Genomic DNA, 18,398 nt, shown 5'->3' with positions numbered 1-18,398 from the left:
AACAGAAGAAAAGAGAGGTGCGCAACAGAAGAAAAGAGAGGCGCGCAACAGAAGAAAAGAGAGGCGCGCAACAGAAGAAAACTTGCCTAGACTGGAGTGTCGCTTCATAGGAGCTAAGAAAACCTTTCAAAAATACTACAAAACATACATTTAAAGCATATTTTTGTAAAATTAATAAAAATACCAAAGCTTAGCGTAACTGTCGTTTTAAGTTTTATTCATGAAAATAAGAACTTTAAAATATATGTTATCAGGGAAATCTGCTTCTTTCTCATCTGGGACTGATCTTTCACTCTCAATTCTTGGGTAAAATCTGTATTCAGTGAAGACAGATTTTTCCATTACTGAAATAGGAGATAAGGCTATGTGCCCACGATGCAGAAATGCTCCGGATTTTTCCTGAGCGTTTCTGCATCTCCCTGGCAGAAAAAAACGCATGCGGATTGTACATGTGGATTGTACATGTGTTTTTCCTGCCAGGGACATGCGGATGTGAAGCGTTCTTCACATGCATTTCTGCATGCAGGTTGACAAGCGCTTTCCAAGCGATTTTAGCATCACTTGGAAAGTGCTTGACAACTTGGTCACACTATATAAATCCATGCAACCGGCATGGATTTATATACTGTGACCACAAAGAATGTCAAAAAATCAAAAATAAATCTATACTTACCTTCTGATGGCCCCCGGTGTCTTGCTTCGCTTGGTCCTCACTGCCGGCAGATCGCGGTACACTGAAGGACCTGCCGACGTCAGCGTCGCGTGACCTGTCACATGACTATGACGTCAGCGCAGGTCCTCCAGTCCATCGCGATCTGCCGGCATGAGAGGAGGAGCGCACCAGGGGCCGCCAGAAGGTAAATATCATATTTATTTTTAATTTTCTTTTTTTTTACAGTTTTCTATGGTACCCGTGTCCGGAGGAGAGTCTCCTGTCCTCCACACCTGGGTACCATCCGCACATTGAATGCATGTATTCCGCATGTGCTTATCTAGTGAAGCGGAATCCATGCGTTCTAATTCAAGTCAATGGCGGTGAAAACGCAGCGCTTCCGAAAAATAATTGGCAATGCTGCGTTTTTTTCCGCAATGATAATCCGCAGCGGAAATTTCCGCAGCATGTGCACAGCACATGCGGATTATCATTGGGGAACATGGCAGGCCTTCTACCATGCGTTTTTTAAGCGTTTCTGACACTGCGGAAACGCTTAAAAAACGCATCGTGGGCACACAGCCTAACAGTACTTTTAAAATTTAGGAGGAGGTAGAGTCAGACACATATATTCTGCTGCAAAGTTTTCCTGGAACGATGGTTGGTGCGTATAAATTTCTATGAGCAGGTATGATATAAGTTTATAAAATGCTATATACTCATGGTTTCAGCACCGATTTTAATGAAAAAAGCGTGTTAGTGATGCACATTGCATCACTAACAATGCAATGGGGGCAGTTTACATAGTAGACAGGACATTACAGGTTCCCTTTAACTGATTCTTACTTTTCAACCACTGCAGCAGTACCAGACAATTTTGTTCTTGACCTCTCTGTATCATTTTGCCAACTGTGGTCAAAGGGAACCTTTCACCTGATGCATATTTCCCAGCATGAATCAGAGCCAGCACAATTGCAGACAGGTATATTTTTCTCTGAAACTCTGGAGTGTAATATAATTTGAAGATCTGGCAGAGGACTATAGGGAGAGAAGAGACTAGTCCAGGCAACCCCCGCTTTTCGCAGCACTGCTGCAGGTGATAGATCTCTCACTATTGAAGAGACTTGTCTATCAATCACCTAGAGCGGTGCGGTGAGAAACCGGATGGGGACAGTGCTGGACTAGTCTCGTCTCTGTCTATGGTCCACGCCCAGATCTTTAAACTATATATCTTCTCTGAAATGCCGAAACGTTTCAGAGAAATATATTCCTGGGTGCAATCATGCATCCAGACTGATTCATGCTTCCTGTGGTTTGGGCCGCATGAATCGGGCTACAGATTCCATTTAAAGGTGTCGTCTCGTGAATGAAAATGATTTTTTAAAAGGGTTTAGATTGGCATTTAAAAAAAAAAAAAGGGATACTCATCTTCCCGGATGCCCGCAGCTCCTTTTCAGAAATGTTCTCGGCTCCCACAATATAAAAGGACATGACAGGGACTGCCTGCAGGACCAGTACGTAAAGACCAGTGGGTAAGTGCTAATACGGTAGCTGTGGGCAATCAGTGAGGGTAAGCAGCACTTCTTTTATTTCTTTATAACAGTGTGAGCCCTTTCAGAATACGTTTTATCCAATGGACTACTGCATTAATAGTTGCTACTGCTCTCCCTCTATTAGATAAGCCAATATATTGACCTTAAAGTGAACCTGACAGTTGATGAATGCTGCCAATTACATGCTGTATGAGACAATGGCGGTATGAGCTCAGCCTGGTATGTTTGACTCAAACACTGCATTGTTTCAGAGTAAAACATACTTTAAAAGCCGCACTTGAGACTAGCCATATAGGTAGGATCCCAACGGCTTCTCCTCACCCACTGACCTGGTGTGACAGATCTCTTACTATACGTGTACGTAAGAACACACCTGCCAATCGAGCACAGCGGGCAAGCAGAAGCTGCCAGGGCCCCTCCTGTCCGACTACTCTCCAGCACTTATCTGTCCCTGGCAGCTATTAAAGTATCTTTATCTCTGAAACGCCGCAGTGTTTCAGAGTCAAACATACCTGGCTGAGATCATACAGCCAATGACTGATACATTCTGGCCGATCCTTAGGCAGCATGTATCAGCTGTCTGGTCCACTTTAATGTAAAAGATTTGACAGTTTGGGGACTGAAAAGACAGAATGAAAAGGCAGAAATATCATACCAGACACATGTCAAACCATGAAAGCAGGTGGTGATAATACTCACGCTATCATTAATGGTTTCGGAGAGCTTTCATACCAGGCAAGAGATGTTGAGGATTCAAACATGGCACCACTTGGTTGCTTTGTAATAGTGTCAGATGCGTTCCTTGGAGTAAATGCAGTGCCACAAGGGGAGTCTTTTAAGGTATAGGAAAAAGAAAGACAGCTGGTCGTGCAGACGCCTGGCATTGTTATGGCATCTTTAAAATATTCAGAACTAATGTGTTCAGATCGTAAGTACTTGTCATTTGCTGAATCATGGATAACTTCACATTCAGGATCTTCTAACTTGTATATTGGGCCGTCTGTTTCCTCATAATAGCCATTTTCAATCATTTCTTCGTCCTGTTCCTCCTCCTCTTCATCCTGCAGAAGCGGGCCCGTTACCTGCAGCTTTGAAAGTTCTCTTTCAGGAGTAACATATCTAAAGTCATCTGCAGGACTGATGTCCGAAATATCAGTGCTACTTTGAGAGCCAAAGTAGTTTTCAACCAAACCTTGTTTTACAATGTCGGTGCTGTTTGTAGAAGTAAGTATAGCAGCAGCAGGACTACTCACAGCCTCACATAAGTCCAGGTTGGTTTCTTTGGGTTCCATGCCAGTATTTTCTTCCTTTTGTAGTGTCACCTCATCATCCAGAACGACTGAACCTGAAACTACAGATTGTTCTCCCACTACAATAACTTCTGGATTGAGTGCAACATGGGGACTATGAGGAACAGTTTCGGGAATCTGAGGTTCTCTAAAAGTGGTTACAGAGCCTGGTGGTGGAACCGGAATACTCTTCACTTCATTCGGAGTTTCCTCATCAGAAATTGCAAACTGGAAAAGGTCTCTGATACTCGAAAGGGAGGAATGCAGTGGGACAGTGTCTCTTTCTGAAAACACAACGCACTGAGGCTGTGTGAGAATGTGGGATAGTTTAGGATCAAACTTTGGCACAAGGACAGTTCCCAAGTCTAGGACAGTTTTACTATCTTTAACCTGACTTTCAGGTACTACAGAAATCTTTGAACTTTCATCTGGTGAAAGTTCATCATCATCGGAAGGCAGAGAATTAATCGATGTCAACGATGACTGGATTTCACTCAGGGCACTGGTGCTTTCTGTGCAGTGGCTCTCAACAGCAGTTTTCAGAGTAGATTCTGGTTTTAGCAATAGCTGTGAATATCCTTTCTCATTTGAAACCTTGTCAGGCTCGATCACATTTTCCAAAGAACATTCTGGATTTGAGTGAGTTGCAAAAGAGCTAGGTTCACTTTCTACACCAGAATCAGAAAATCTGGAAGATGCACAGGTAATGCTAAGATCAGGTAACTTTATTGTATCCCCACTCACTACAATGTGGACCTCCTTCGAGGTAAGATGTGGTGGATTTTTTAACTTGAGGAGCGAGTCTCCAATTCCAGGTAATTTTACATTAGTCTCCACCGCAACATCTTTTTCAAACACTGAACCAGTCTCTAATAATGGTGTTACTCCACCAGGCACAGTAGACAACCCTTGTCCCTGTATTCCATCCTTAATCGTCACATCTCTAGATACTTCTGGCTTGGAGGCAAATATAACGGTTACTTTTTCACCTTCATAGGCGTTCTTGGTACTTGGTTTGACCTCTATTGTCCTCACTCCAGAAGGTCCTGTGTACTGACCGACATGACACCTTTCTCCTGGTTGAGACACACTGTCCATTTGCGTATGCACAGTATTTGACTGTTGTGTGTTGGCAGCACCTGAAACAGTGGAGAAAGGGATTAGATTACCAGAATCCAAGGTGATACTCCGGCTTCCCTTGGAGCTCTCGCCACTTACAGAAAGTGGTTTGTTTGCGACAGGGTTTAAAGCCAGAGAGTGATGTCCCTTTTGCCATGTATGCAACCCAGACGATTTGGCGTCACCTGTTGGAAACCCTTGAGTAGAATAAAGTCCATCCTTGGGGCAATGTGAAGGCCTGCCTTCAAAAGGTTTAGACATAACCTCGGCTGTAGCAGCTTTTAGACATTTGTAGCTTACTAAAACCACAGAGTCTTTAGAGTTCTGCTTTACTATCTTTTTTGGATTCTCAGGTTTCATTGTTCTCATCAGTTTATTTTTAGATTTTAACTTATTATCATCTTCATTTTTAGATTTTAACATTTTAGTTTGCTGCTTTTCCCCTTCAAGACACCAAAGTGGAGCAGAGATACCTTCAGCTGCGACTTTTAGCTCTGGGCTGATAGGACCATAAACATATCCATCTTCGTTGTCAGCCTTCTCCATTTTATTAGAATCAGATTTTTGCAGGGTATTCACGCCCAGCCAAGGCCCATCCAAGTCTACAGGGTGAAAAAAAAGAACAATGACATTTTTCCAGCATCTTTCCACAAAAAATATTTAAAAGAAATTATGATAATCAATACAATGGCCCTGAGCAACATAGATGTGTCGTGTACAATAAGAAGTCCTACTCACACAATTTTATATATCCTTTAACAGAGCAATTTGGAGGGTCTAGTAGCAAGAAGAAATGGGCTTTCCCTAATTAGATCTATCCATATTGCCTTTAATCAGCAACATAATTGGGTTAAAATTTGCTATTACAAAGTCGTTACACAGGTTACCACATTTTTTACGAGTAAGGCACATTGGGAGACTAACAAAAGGCAGGCACATGATGATGGTATGTCATTTTATGTAATGCATCAGGGGCAGAAGTATCATTGGTGCATCCTGTGCGGCCGCACAGGAGCCCAAGAAGTAAGGGGGCCCATTTCTACCTCCAAAGCATGTGTAATTTTGCATTTTTAGGAGTTCTTGGGCTGCAAAGGGCCCATATGCACAAGAGCCCTTTTCTGTCTTTGTCCGCCAGTGTAATGCATATCACATGAATACTTTGCCCTTCCGACACTATATTAGAGCTACTATCGATGCTAAGTTTATTAAAGGGAAGCTGTCACCAGTTTTTTCCGATAAAACCTACGGCCACCACCTTTCAGCCTCATGTGACACCATTCTATAATACTGCACACATGACTCCAATTCGCCCTGCAAGGCAAAAAAAAGAGCATTTATTATACTCACCTACGGGGCGGTCTGGTCCGATGGGCATCGCTGGTCTTGGTCCGGAGCCTCTTCTCTTCTTATAATAGCCATCCTCCTTCTGTGCTTCGTGTGGATGACACGTCCTAAATCATCCACTCAGTGTTCCCCTTCACGCTTCTGCGCACTTCTCTCTGCCCTACCGAGGCCAGAGGAAAGTACTGCAGTGCGCATGTGCCGGTGCTCTTTGACCTTTCCCGACACATGCGCACTGAAATGCTTTACTTGAAGGCAGAGAGAAGCACCCCTGCACAGGAGCGCAAAGGAGAACTCTGTGTGGATGACGTAGGACACATCACCCACACGAAGCACAGGAGGACAGCATCGCAAGAAGAGAGGAGGCACTGGGCCGCCCCGTAGGCGAATATAATAAAAGGTTGTTTTTTTTTGCCTTACAGGACGAATTGCAGACATAAGTGCAGCATTATAGAATGCTCTCACAAGGTGCTGAAAGGTGGTGGCTGTAGGTTATATCAGAAAAAACTGGTGACAGGTTCCCTCTAAATATTCATTAAGTATAGCGTCACCACTTTATCTTTCTTTTAAAATTTTCACTCAATTATTAAGCGTTTTCAGCGAAGTATCATTTAAAGTGCATCTGTCACTAGATTTCCAATAAAAACAAAATATATTATTAAATAGATCTCTTAGCCCTGATGGGGCTCCTGTGCTTACTTTGAACATCCACTTCCGAATGGATGTATAATCTTGATATTAAAATAGGCGTTTTATGAATCCAGCTATAGGATGATTCATAAAATGCACCATTTTAATATCTAGAAGGAAAACTTTGAAAAAGGATTATACCGCTGTCATGACATGGATTTTCAAAGTTAGTACACCAGCCTCAGCAGATATAACTGCTCTTCTTAATAACATAAGCAGCTTGTATTTTCAAATCTGTGCATGCGCTGCCTCCGGCGGCCATTTTCCTGAACCCCACCACAGGGAAATCAATGGAAAGGGGACTCCGCTCACAGCCAACATTTTATGAAAGCCCAGGGCCAGAAGCCTTGCACCGCCGGGACACCCCCTCCCCCCAGCACGGGGCCAGCAGCATCGCCCCACTCCAGCCGCCGGCCTCCTGCTGCAGCAACTCTGACTCCATTTTCCTCCCAATTGGCACAGACACAGAGAGAGAATGCCTTAATTTATAAACTAAGGGATGCAGAGGGAAATGGTAGTACCCAAATCCACAAAATATTGCAGATTCTTCACAGATTCCATGCTAGGCTATACTCATCCAGAGTTAATAATACTCAGGAAGATCTCTCGGAATATTTGGTAGGGATTGGCCTCCCTTCTCTAAAGATAGGGATCATCTAGATTTGCCGATTTCGCTGGAAGAAATTCAACAAGCAGTGGGGTCAATGTCTAATGATAAGGCCCCCAGATCAGTTGGCCTTCCATTAGAAATCTATAGACTCTTTGAAGGGGAACTACTACAGCAATACTTGGAAATGATCAATTATGCATTTCAGTCTGGGGATCTCCCAAGATCTTTATTTGAAGTGGTGATTTTGGTTCTACCTAAATAGGGCAAAGATAAGGAATTACCAGACTGCTATAGGCCTATCTCATTGCTGACATCATCAGATGTCAAGATCTTGGCTAAAATCCTTGCAACAAGAATAAATAATGTCATAACCTCAGTAATACATTCTGATCAGGCTGCCTTTATGCCTTCTAAGTCTACAGCAATTATCCAAGCAGGTTATTCCTAAACATACAAGTGTCCCAGGTGGACCAGAGATATAGAGCTGTTCTTTCCTTAGATGCCACTAAGGCCTTTGATAGTGTGGAGTGGGGATATGGATGGTGTTAGAAGAGATGGGCTTTGGCCCTAACTTCATTACATGGGTAGAGTTAATTTATAGGGCCCCAACGGCCAGAATAAGGGCTAATAGAAAAAGCTCAGATAGTTGGAGCTACACAGGAGGACAGAGATGTCGTTTGTCATCACAACTTTTTGTTTTAGTGATTGAACCCTTAGCCTGTATTATCAGGAAGCACCCTGGGATAGAGGGTTTTAAATATGGGGGTAAGGAAGAATAGATTGCTCTTCATGCTGATGACCTACTTTTGTTTGTTAAATCATTTTAATACTTCACTCCCCATCATTATGGAAATTATAGAGAGATTTGGATTAATCTCGGGTCTGAATATTAACTGGTTGAAGTCCGCTATATTCCCTTTGCTCTTGAAATTACTTCAAATATTCCAGTAGTTCAGGAATTTAAATATCTAAGTATATATATTACAAGAAAAATGCAGGGTTATATTCCTTTAAATCTTGATCCCATAGTAATTAAGATGAAGAGTAAAGTTAATGCCTAGAGGAAACTACCATTGTCCGCACTAGGTAGAACAAATCTAAACAAAATGAGTCTTATGCCCGGTGTGCTATATATTCTGAATAACCCCTGAGTGTGGATTCCCAAATACTGGTTTCACAGAATACACATTTTCAGCAACTTGGTATGGAAAAGGGGTATTCCCAGAATCAAACTGGAGAAATTGCAGTTATCCAAGGATCAGCAGGGTCTAGCGTTGCCACATATTTGGGGATATTTCCTTGCCTCTTAATTGCAGCACTTTAGAGGATGGGCCTTGGAAGGGACATGTGAGGCTCGGACATCGGTATTAAAGTACTTGGGGAGAAATGAAAACTTACTAGAGCTTTTGGAATCTCATAAGTTCAAAGGTAACTCAAGGCGGTTTCCTACTTTATTCCTTATAAACAAAATTTGGTGGACCTGCAAGAGTTTGCTGGGAATGAAAGTCTGCTCGAAATATACTCTGATATGGGATAACCTGTTTGAAGGAACTTATGCATTTGGAAGAGTTTGGGAATTGGAAACGACAAGGGTTGAAATATGTGTAACCAACTATATGCAGATAGGTGTTTTTGTTCATTTGAAACAAGAGTTTAATCTGAATAGTTCAGAATTTTTTAAATATTTACAACTAAAGCACGCGATTAGATCGCAGGAAAATATCACAGACCTCACGGTCTGATTTAATGGGATAACTGATTATGTGGCATGTACTAAAGTTACCAAGGGATTGATTTCATTATTATATAATTCTGTGCTGATGAAAATCTTGGGAGATCCCATAACCTCAGTTAAAGATAGATGAGAGAGAGAGATGTGGGAAACATTTTGATGGAGGATGGGAAGATGTCCTTGAATTGACAGGGAAGGTCTCGATCAATACGACCCAGATGAGGTCTCAATTATTGCTTGTTTACAGAGTCTAAAGGACCCCCAAAGAACTATATATGGGCCTTAGAAGTGACGACGCTTGTCCGAGATGCAGGGAGGAAGGAGCGAACTTAATGCATATGTGCTGGTCTTGCCATAGGCCGGCTGAGTTATGGGAAAAGATTGGAAAATTAGTCATGGAAGTCTAAGGTCATGAAATGTTACTTAACAATAAGACATGTATAGGTCAGAAACCAATTCAGATGGCCATTAACAAAATAATGTATCACGTTAGGAAAGCCATAGCCAAATACTGGTTAGCAAACAATCCTCCTTTGATAGATGAAATTACATGATACTTGAACAATGCACTATTTATGGAAAGGAAGGTGTAAATTAACTATATTAATTTATTAATATTATAATAAAACCAGAGTTAGTGATGGGCTGAACACCAGAAAAGAGGGGATGGGGGTTCTGTTGGTTGTTGGGGTAGGGAGGGGGGATATCTAGTGTTAATATAAGGATTTTTTTGGTATGGAAAATACAACGACTTGTTTGTATTATATAGGTCTGTGATGTAATATGACAATGCTTTTGTTTGTTTTTTTACAATTAACTCTGACTTGTGGTTTAAATAAAAGTTTCTTGATTATAAAAAAAACAAACAAAATAAAACAGACAAACAGCTTAGCTACAACAAAACACACACACACAGCTAGATTACATGACCGGAAAGGTCTTTTGGCTACACAGGATCTGCAGCATCTGTGCAGCTCTAGTGATGTGCAGGTCCTTGTAGCTTCCTCTCGTGTCCTGCACCGATCAGATAGATCAGTGTGAGGCAGGAGGCCAGAGTCTCCCGTACTTCTCTCAGTGATTGGGAAGGACGTTGTGTCTGATCTCCTCAATCAAAGGACGCTGGCACTGGACTATAAGACACACTTTTTAGTAAGATTTTTATCTTACTAAAAAGTGCTTGGTATAAATAAAAAAAATAGGGTATGTGTTCACAAATATGGCCTGTATATTTAACCATGCCATCAAAACTGCCAATGAGCTTTACTGCAACTACAAGTAGCCAAATCTAGAAAATAATACATCTGTAATATACAGTTGAAAGGTATCAGCATGTTTAGTACTCTTCTGCCTCTGGCTGTACAGATCTGTCGTCTGCAGTGTGAAGGTTAAGAATGGAACATCTACTGTACGAGCTTGTCCTCCTTACAAGCAGCCTGAAGGATATTTTTCTGCATGTCGCACACTTTGACTGGGAACATGTAGGTCAGGACAGCCTGCCCGACAGTCAGACACAAGGAGTAAGACATGTTTCTGTATGCTCGCATTACCCATACATACCTTCTGTAATGTAATCTAAATACCGATCTTCAAAAATAATAGGCAAGGAGTTAAAGTCTCCGTCCAGCTCACAGCACTCTATGGGCAGAGGTGGTAGGGAACTGAAGTAGGTGGAATTCTTTATAGCCGTTGACATTTGGAGATGACTTTGGGCACTGTGCAGAGAAATAGCAACCAAAGTGATTGGAACATTATAAGAAAGATAGAAGAAATCACATAGGCTTAGTCATTAACAAATTTAATTTACTTCAAATCTCTCTTTGGAATGTCAAAACACTGGAAGGCGAAGACTGTGACGGAGAGCTTAAAGCCCTTTAGCACTGCGAAATCTGACACTGCATTCTAGGTATGCTGGAATCTATTTATACAGAATCAGATTCATTATATGTGATTAATCATTTTCCCATAACTCTCTTCAGGTATTATATATTCAGAACTGCTTGGTTTCCAAGTTGACAATGTCTAAAAAATGGCGAGTGATTACATGCATAATTTGCATACTCACTGCAGTTCTTGGTACGCCAGGGCTGCTTGTCTAGGATGCTCAAGGCAAAAGAAAGCTTCAGCAAATCTACGTACCTAAAATCAGACAAGGAGACAAGTAGTGAAAACATTGCAAGTTTTTCATGTTTACCTCCTCCTACCTTAAACCCTTGAGGACGTGGTCTAGTTTGGGCCTTAAAGAAGTTGCTACACAACTAACATTTAATATCAGAGAGCTGGGGGTCCCCACTAAATTATGGAGCCCCTTATTCTTCCTCACTGTACTACAACAAAGTGGAGGAGTTTGAATGACCACTGATCATTCTTAAAAAATGTGTTAATATAAAAACCTGATTTAAACAGGAAGGTTTTGATGACACATTTCCCTTAATTAGGTTGTCCACTAATTTAACACTGATGGTCTATCCTTAGGATAGGTCCCCAATGTGTGATCGGTGGGGGTGCGACACCCAGCACACCTTGCCGATCAGCCGTTATCGGTGCCAGCTGGAAGTGCTCAGTTACAGAGCTGCTCTGTCTACTGATCGTGGCCACGGCCAGGTTCTGCACATAAGCCCCATATTGATTTGAATAGGGAGCAGATGTGCAGTACCCGGTCATGGCTGCTATCAGTAGACAGAGCAGCTCCGTAACCGAGTACTTCCGGCCGCCACCGGCACCGAGAACAGCGGATTAGCGGGGGTACTGGGTGTCGCACACCCACCTATGAGACATTGATAACCTATCCTAAGGATAGATCATCAATGTTAAAGTAGTGGACAACCTCTTTAAAGCACCGAGCAGTTTTTTTTTTTTTCATTTCAACATTACAAAAGTCATTTCTCATCCTCATCACCGTATGAGCACTTATTTATCGGAATGAGTATTTATAATGGCTTTATTTGGGGTCAGACATCATTTGCTGAATAACTGATTATTCTTTTATTTAAGGAGAAAGGGGAAACAATTCTTCCATTTTAGGGTTTGGTTTTACAGCATTAAACTTGCAAGATAAATAACCTCTAACCTTTATACTATATAAACTACTAATGTGTAGTGTTTTTTTTTCTTTATTTTAGTAATAAAATACCTTGTAAAAAAGATTTTTTTTTCCTTGGGATTTTTTAATAATTCCGTGCTATAATACAAGATGGGAAAACATCTGACTAGAAATATTATGTAATAAGGTATTTTGTTATTTTTTTCCACAATTTTCATGTATTAAACCCCTTCCTGACATAGTATGTTCTACGTTGGGGGTCTGCATGTACTGAACAGGTTCAGGAGCCGAGCCTGCACCATTCCCTACACACAGCTGACATCTGTCTGTAACAATAGTGCCTGGAGATAGTTTCAATTGCTGCTGTCTAACCATTTAAATGCCACAGTTAATCTTTGGCAGTGACACTTTATTGAATTGATTGAAGATATGGGTTGTCATGGCATGCTATCTTGGTCCTCCAATGAAATCCAGCCTGTGGCATGGCTTCATAGGAGAACATTATATTTTCTATATACTCCCATACTGTAGTCCCTAAGGTTACTTAAAAAGTGGAAAAAAAAGAGTCACCCTACCTTTTCCCAGTATAAAATTAAAGAACTAAAAAAATATAACAAATTTGGTATGGCAGTTTCTGTAAACGTCAGATCTATCAAAATATGACATTAAGTAACCCGGATGGTAAATGCCATAAAACAAAAAATTAAAATGCAGATTTGAGATTTTTTTAATTCCCTCACCTTCCTGAAGAAATGCAATAACATTTTTTTTTTTTTACAAAATTTGAGAATTTTTTTCACTCCCTACAAAAAAAAAACGGTATAAGTACTATACAAGTACAACCATACTTGACAGCTGACAGCTCGCTAGGCATAAGGCCGGCTGTCAGTCAGCGCCTGGGCACAGATTAATCTCAGCTAAAAGTCTGGACCCTTAGATCAGGAATAGGACAGACATTTATAGGACATTTCATAACTTTCCCAAATTCTTATGAAATAAATATTCCCCACAAACTGCATTGAACTACTTTACCCAATTTATTATATATTTTAGGAGCTGGAGTCGGTCCATTCTATACTGACTCCGATTCCACCAAAATGGACATCGACTCTGACTTTATGACTCCGACTCCACAGCCCTGCTCTATACACAGAGCTGTGGCTGAACCCGCGCCAGCACCACCCCCATGAATGAAATCCGAACACTGCTGGGAGGAATAAAGTTAATTTCCTCCTGGTAGCGGGGCTCTAAATGCGGGCGTCAGGCAGGTTCTGAACACTATTAATCTGCAGATTAACCCCATATCTACAGGTTAGAAACATTTTTCACGTGACAGGTTTCCTTTAAAGGGGTTGTCCAACCTCTAAAAAAATTTTTCCCCAAAGCATCATGGATGATTTAAAATAATAAAATGAGGCAAGTTCAATGACTAACCTCTGTGGATCTAGCACGGCAAGATCAAAAGGCCAGGAGACTGGAATGGGATCTGAGGCTCATCTGATGACGTCCCACTCCAGAGTCAGTTTGTATGAAAGCAGCTACCTTTTACTATGATTACTACACTGCCACAGGGAAAAACTGACTAGCTTTCTAGCTGATAGAACTTGCTTGCTCTAATACCATGGTAATAAATGACAAAGATTGGCTTTAGAAACGGTATAAACAGAAGAAAGTAGGAACATTTAATAAAGGGATAAAATATATATTGTACAACATGTTGTCAGTGGAAGGGTGTAGAGGACGCTGCTCACTCTCAGCATGTGATGTTCCTGGGCAACAATGCCGGTGATTTCATCCTGCAGAACGATAACTTCCAGAAACTGTCCCCACAGTGCCATCAGCAGGGAGCAGAGCTGTGCAAGGTTCATGTTGATGAGTTCTGCCAGTTCGTCAGGATTATCAATCTTCTAATGGAAGACAGGATACATAATTATTACCACCATGTATTTATTAGGCTGGAGGGACAGACTATAGCAGTTATCATGTGAGCTGCAGTGATGTACGCAGGAGGACTATACGATAATACTGGTGTAATCTCATAATCACATATGTATATACCTTAACATCTTCACACAGTTCTGCGAGACGGGCGTCCACATCGATTTTTTCTGAGGAAATAAAATAAAGTAGGCGTGATTTCTTAATAAAATCTTATATTTAGACAGCTTAGAACTAGATTGCTTCATGTTGGAAGATAAACTTAGTGATTCCTGAGAACTACTGTCTAACTTTACGCCACTTCTTATGTAGCTTGTTTTAGACCATATCTGCTCCCGATTTTTGGCACAATATTGTAAATTTTAATCAAAGCCCCCTTTTTTACATGTCACACCCCATTTGTGTAAACAAGCTATCCAATTCACATGTCAAATGTTCTTTTCTGATTGTCTGTTCAGTTTTCTGGGCATTACTGTGTTAACCGGAAGCAGAGAGGACAATGATTTGTATGGGAGACGTCTGCTTTCTGTATCTTAATTCTAGAAAAGGGAAAAAAATAAGTCCCACATGCAGAACTTTCAGTTCTGTTCTAAAAAATAAACAGCAAATGGCAAGCAGACAGACCCCGTATAAATCAAAGGGTCACTTTGCTTCCATTTGGCCAAGGATGCCAATTCCGTTTAGTCTAGAATAGTCCAATGGAAAAGATAAATAGACAAGCGGAAAAGGTAAAAGGACATGTGCCTTAAATTCTCAGCAGAGACTATGAAACGTAACTACATAATAAAAGTGATAACTTTTGAAACATTTTGGGAAGCGCTGTCAGACATTTACATGCCAATGCGCATCTCCCTGGAATACTGAATGTCCTGGAACAATACAGCAGGGAGGTATTTCTTCTACAGATCTGCATTAAGTTGTTCTTTTGTAAAAGTACTAGCAAACTGTCAAATGGGCGTTAAAATTTCCCTTATCCACAGGGAATGTCCCTATACAGTCTCAGATGGATAGTGTTAGGCTGTGTGCACACACAGTGACCATGCTCAAAGCCAAAAAATCAGCAGGCCTGAGCCGCTGGGGTCTCTTAACACTCAACTAATGTTGCCAGGAAACAGCTGTTTGACGAGCAAAACCGTGCGGCTGACACAATCGGACACATGTTTTTGCAAGTGAAACAGCTATTATCTACTAAATTAATTGACTGTGTAAGGATCTGTTAATATACTTGAGCGGCTCAGGGATCCTGAGCTTTACAGCTGTTGTGTGTGACCGAGGGGTCAGTATATACAGGGACTGCCTCATTGAAAGAGAGAATGGTAACACCCAGTTGTCAATTTATTAAAGGATGAATATCAGCGGAACACCATAATACAGAATTGTTAATTAGCGGCGTTACAAATTTTTACTAAAACCTGCAGGTCACTAAGTGGCAACATTGCTTTCGAATTACTAATAGATTTCAGCTGGTGTCATGACTTTCCATGGCTCTTTCTTCATGTGTTCTCCTGTATTATGTCTCATTATTACACATAACTTAATTTATGGACATCTATGGTTTGATTTCTTAGCCTGTGTGGATTGGATGGGTTGTTACTGACATCTGGTGAGAGTTTCAAGTCAATAGCACCTTTACAAATATATTTAGAAAACTGGTGACATCTTTAATACTTACAGTGCATTGTGAAAGTATTTGCCCCCCTTGAACTTTTCTACCTTTTGACACATTTCTGGCTTCAAACATAAAGATATAAAATTCTAATTTTTTTGGGATAGAATCAACAAGTGGGACACAATTGTGAAGTAGAACGAAATTTATTGGCTATTTTAAACTTTTTTAACAAATTAAAAACTGAAAAGTGGGGCGTGCAATATTATTCGGCCCCTTTACTTTCAGTGCAGCAAACTCACTCCAGAAGTTCAGTGAGGATCTCTGAATGATCCAATGTTGTCCTAAATAACTGGCAATGATAAGTAGAATCCACCTGTGTGTAATCAAGTCTCCGTATAAATGCACCTGCTCTGTGATAGTCTCAGGGTTCTGTTTCAAGTGCAGAGAGCATCATGAAGACCAAGGAACACACCAGGCAGGTCCGAGATACTGTTGTGGCGAAGTTTAAAGCGGATTTGGATACAAAAAGATTTCCCAAGTTTTAAACATCTCAAGGAGCACTGTGCAAGCGATCATATTGAAATGGAAGGATATAAGACCACTGCAAATCTACCAAGACCCGGCCGTCCCTCTAAACTTTCATATCGAACAAGGAGAAGACTGATCAGAGATGCAGCCAAAAGGCCCATGATCACTCTGGATGAACTGCAGAGATCTACAGCTGAGATGGGAGAGTCTGTCCATAGGACAACAATCAGTCGTACACCGCACAAATCTGGCCTTTATGGAAGAGTGACAAGAAGAAAGCCATTTCTCAAAGATATCCATAAAAAGTCTGGCTTGAAGTTTGCCACAAGCCACCTGGGAGACACACCAAACATGAGGAATAAGGTGCTCTGGTCAGATGAAACCAAAATTAAACTTTTTGGCCGCCACAATGCAAAACAATATGTCAAACATGGTGGTGGCAGCATCATGGTTTGGGCCTGCTTTTCTTCAGCAGGGACAGGGAAGATGGATAAAATTGATGGGAAGATGGACAGAGCCAAATACAGGACCATTCTGGAAGAAAACCTGTTGGAGTCTGCAAAAGACCTGAGACTGGGACGGAGTTTTATCTTCCAACAAAACAATGATCCCAAACATAAAGCAAAATCTATAATGGCATCGTTCAAAAATAAACGTATCCAGGTGTTAGAATGGCCAAGTCAAAGTCCAGACCTGAATCCAATCGAGAATCTGTGGAAAGAGCTGAAAACTGCTGTTCACAAACGCCCTCCATCCAACCTCAATGAGCTCGAGCTGTTTTGCAAGGAAGAATGGGCAAGAATTTCAGCCTCTCGATGTGCAAAACTGATAGAGACATACCCCAAGTGACTTGCAGCTGTAATCGCAGCAAAAGGTGGCGCTACAAAGTATTAAGTGAAGGGGGCCGAATAATATTGCACGCCTCACTTTTCATTTTTTAAATTTGTTAAAAAAGTTTAAAATATCCAATAAATTTCGTTCCACTTCACGATTGTGTCCCACTTGTTGTTGATTCTTCCCCAAAAAATTAGAATTTTATATCTTTATGTTTGAAGCCAGAAATGTGGCAAAAGGTAGAAAAGTTCAAGGGGGCCAAATACTTTCACAATGCACTGTATTTCACCCGCTGTATGTGTCCTGTAACTTTACAATAAATAACATCACTCACGTGTCAGAAGGAAGAAATGTAATGTCCTTTTTGGCTTGGGAACAGATTTGGTATCATAGCTACAGTAAATCAGTATAACATTACTATTCTTCACTTTTTCACTGGACATTTCAAAACCACTATGTGTGGTCACATGAGCAATATAAGGAACATGACTAGTAGCAGATAATGGAGTCATGTATAAGGTTTACTACATGGAGGAACTAATAAATGCCACAAATGCTTCAATATAAACATAAATACAAATGAATATTATAGGATTGTGGGAGAGGGCTCACTGATGCCCCTTATGTAGACCCCTGTATGTGGTCATCATCACTATCTGATAATCCCTTAAGGGATGCATGAAGCAGACACCGGCTGCGTTATTGCAACTGTGCATGGTTTACTCTGAAATGCTGTGGCACCTCTAAGAAAATTTTGTCCTGGTCAGGGACCATCCCGAGGAGGGATGGTAGAAGCCAGCTGAGCAAGGTGAGGCATCCTACCAGCTAAGCTGTCCCCATGTTGGTAAAGCTGGAGTAAAAATACCAAAAGTTTGTGACATTTGAAACAGTTAACGCCAGAATTCGGGTAAAAACTGTTTAATGTTTACAACTGCTATTAATTTAAAGCAGAGAAACCGATGTTTTTTGCTGTAGGCAACTCCTTCCCTATCAGTTGTCACTAGATGTCATAAATAAGAATTTCAATATTTACCTTTATATTAGAACCAAAGGAGCCACCACCTTCAAAACTAGACCGAAAAGTCATTGTACTAGAAAAAGGCCATTGATAAAAAAAGAGAAATACATTTCTTAATCCCGCTGTGGGATCTTGCTGCTCAATGTTTCAGACACAACTACGGACCATGTTTTTATTTTGTGTGGGGTGAATTTGAGCTGTATGACAGTCACGGAAAGAAAGTATTCCCTGATGATATGTGTAGCTTGAATGTGGTTGTGTATGGAAGCATTCTAGAAAATACTTCTCAATAAATCGTGATTCTGCAATGTATACATGTTTTTTTCCATGTTGTAGTTATTTCCTCTAGCATATCCACAGAATGCTCCATAAATGTATAATAAATGAGTGGGTCATGTGTTCAAGATAGTAAAACCTGCATCTATTATACACTTGAGAACAAGCC

At 40.9% G+C, this 18,398-nt stretch overlaps 1 protein-coding gene across 3 annotated transcripts in view; it reads right to left on the bottom strand.

Annotated features, from left to right (window-relative positions):
- FAM135A (family with sequence similarity 135 member A) overlaps window positions 1-18,398 on the bottom strand; it is a 104,418-nt gene that overhangs the window by 23,323 nt on the left and 62,697 nt on the right. For 2 of the 3 annotated variants that reach the window (XM_073675506.1, XM_073675507.1), the window contains 5 exons: window positions 14,085-14,134; window positions 13,778-13,933; window positions 11,049-11,122; window positions 10,544-10,698; window positions 2,905-5,215 (listed from right to left, as the gene is read on the bottom strand). In XM_073675506.1, coding sequence (XP_073531607.1) covers window positions 2,905-5,215; window positions 10,544-10,698; window positions 11,049-11,122; window positions 13,778-13,933; window positions 14,085-14,134 — 2,746 coding nt within the window. The remainder of the gene's footprint in view (window positions 1-2,904; window positions 5,216-10,543; window positions 10,699-11,048; window positions 11,123-13,777; window positions 13,934-14,084; window positions 14,135-18,398) is intronic. The other variant, XM_073675508.1, reaches the window with a different exon arrangement.

Source organism: Phyllobates terribilis, unplaced genomic scaffold (genome assembly GCF_046119375.1).
Source record: "Phyllobates terribilis strain yellow unplaced genomic scaffold, ASM4611937v1 Scaffold_3__8_contigs__length_932513732, whole genome shotgun sequence".
In the NCBI taxonomy this organism is placed as follows: Eukaryota; Metazoa; Chordata; class Amphibia; order Anura; family Dendrobatidae; genus Phyllobates; species Phyllobates terribilis.
This window is presented reverse-complemented; position numbering and strand designations above follow the sequence as displayed.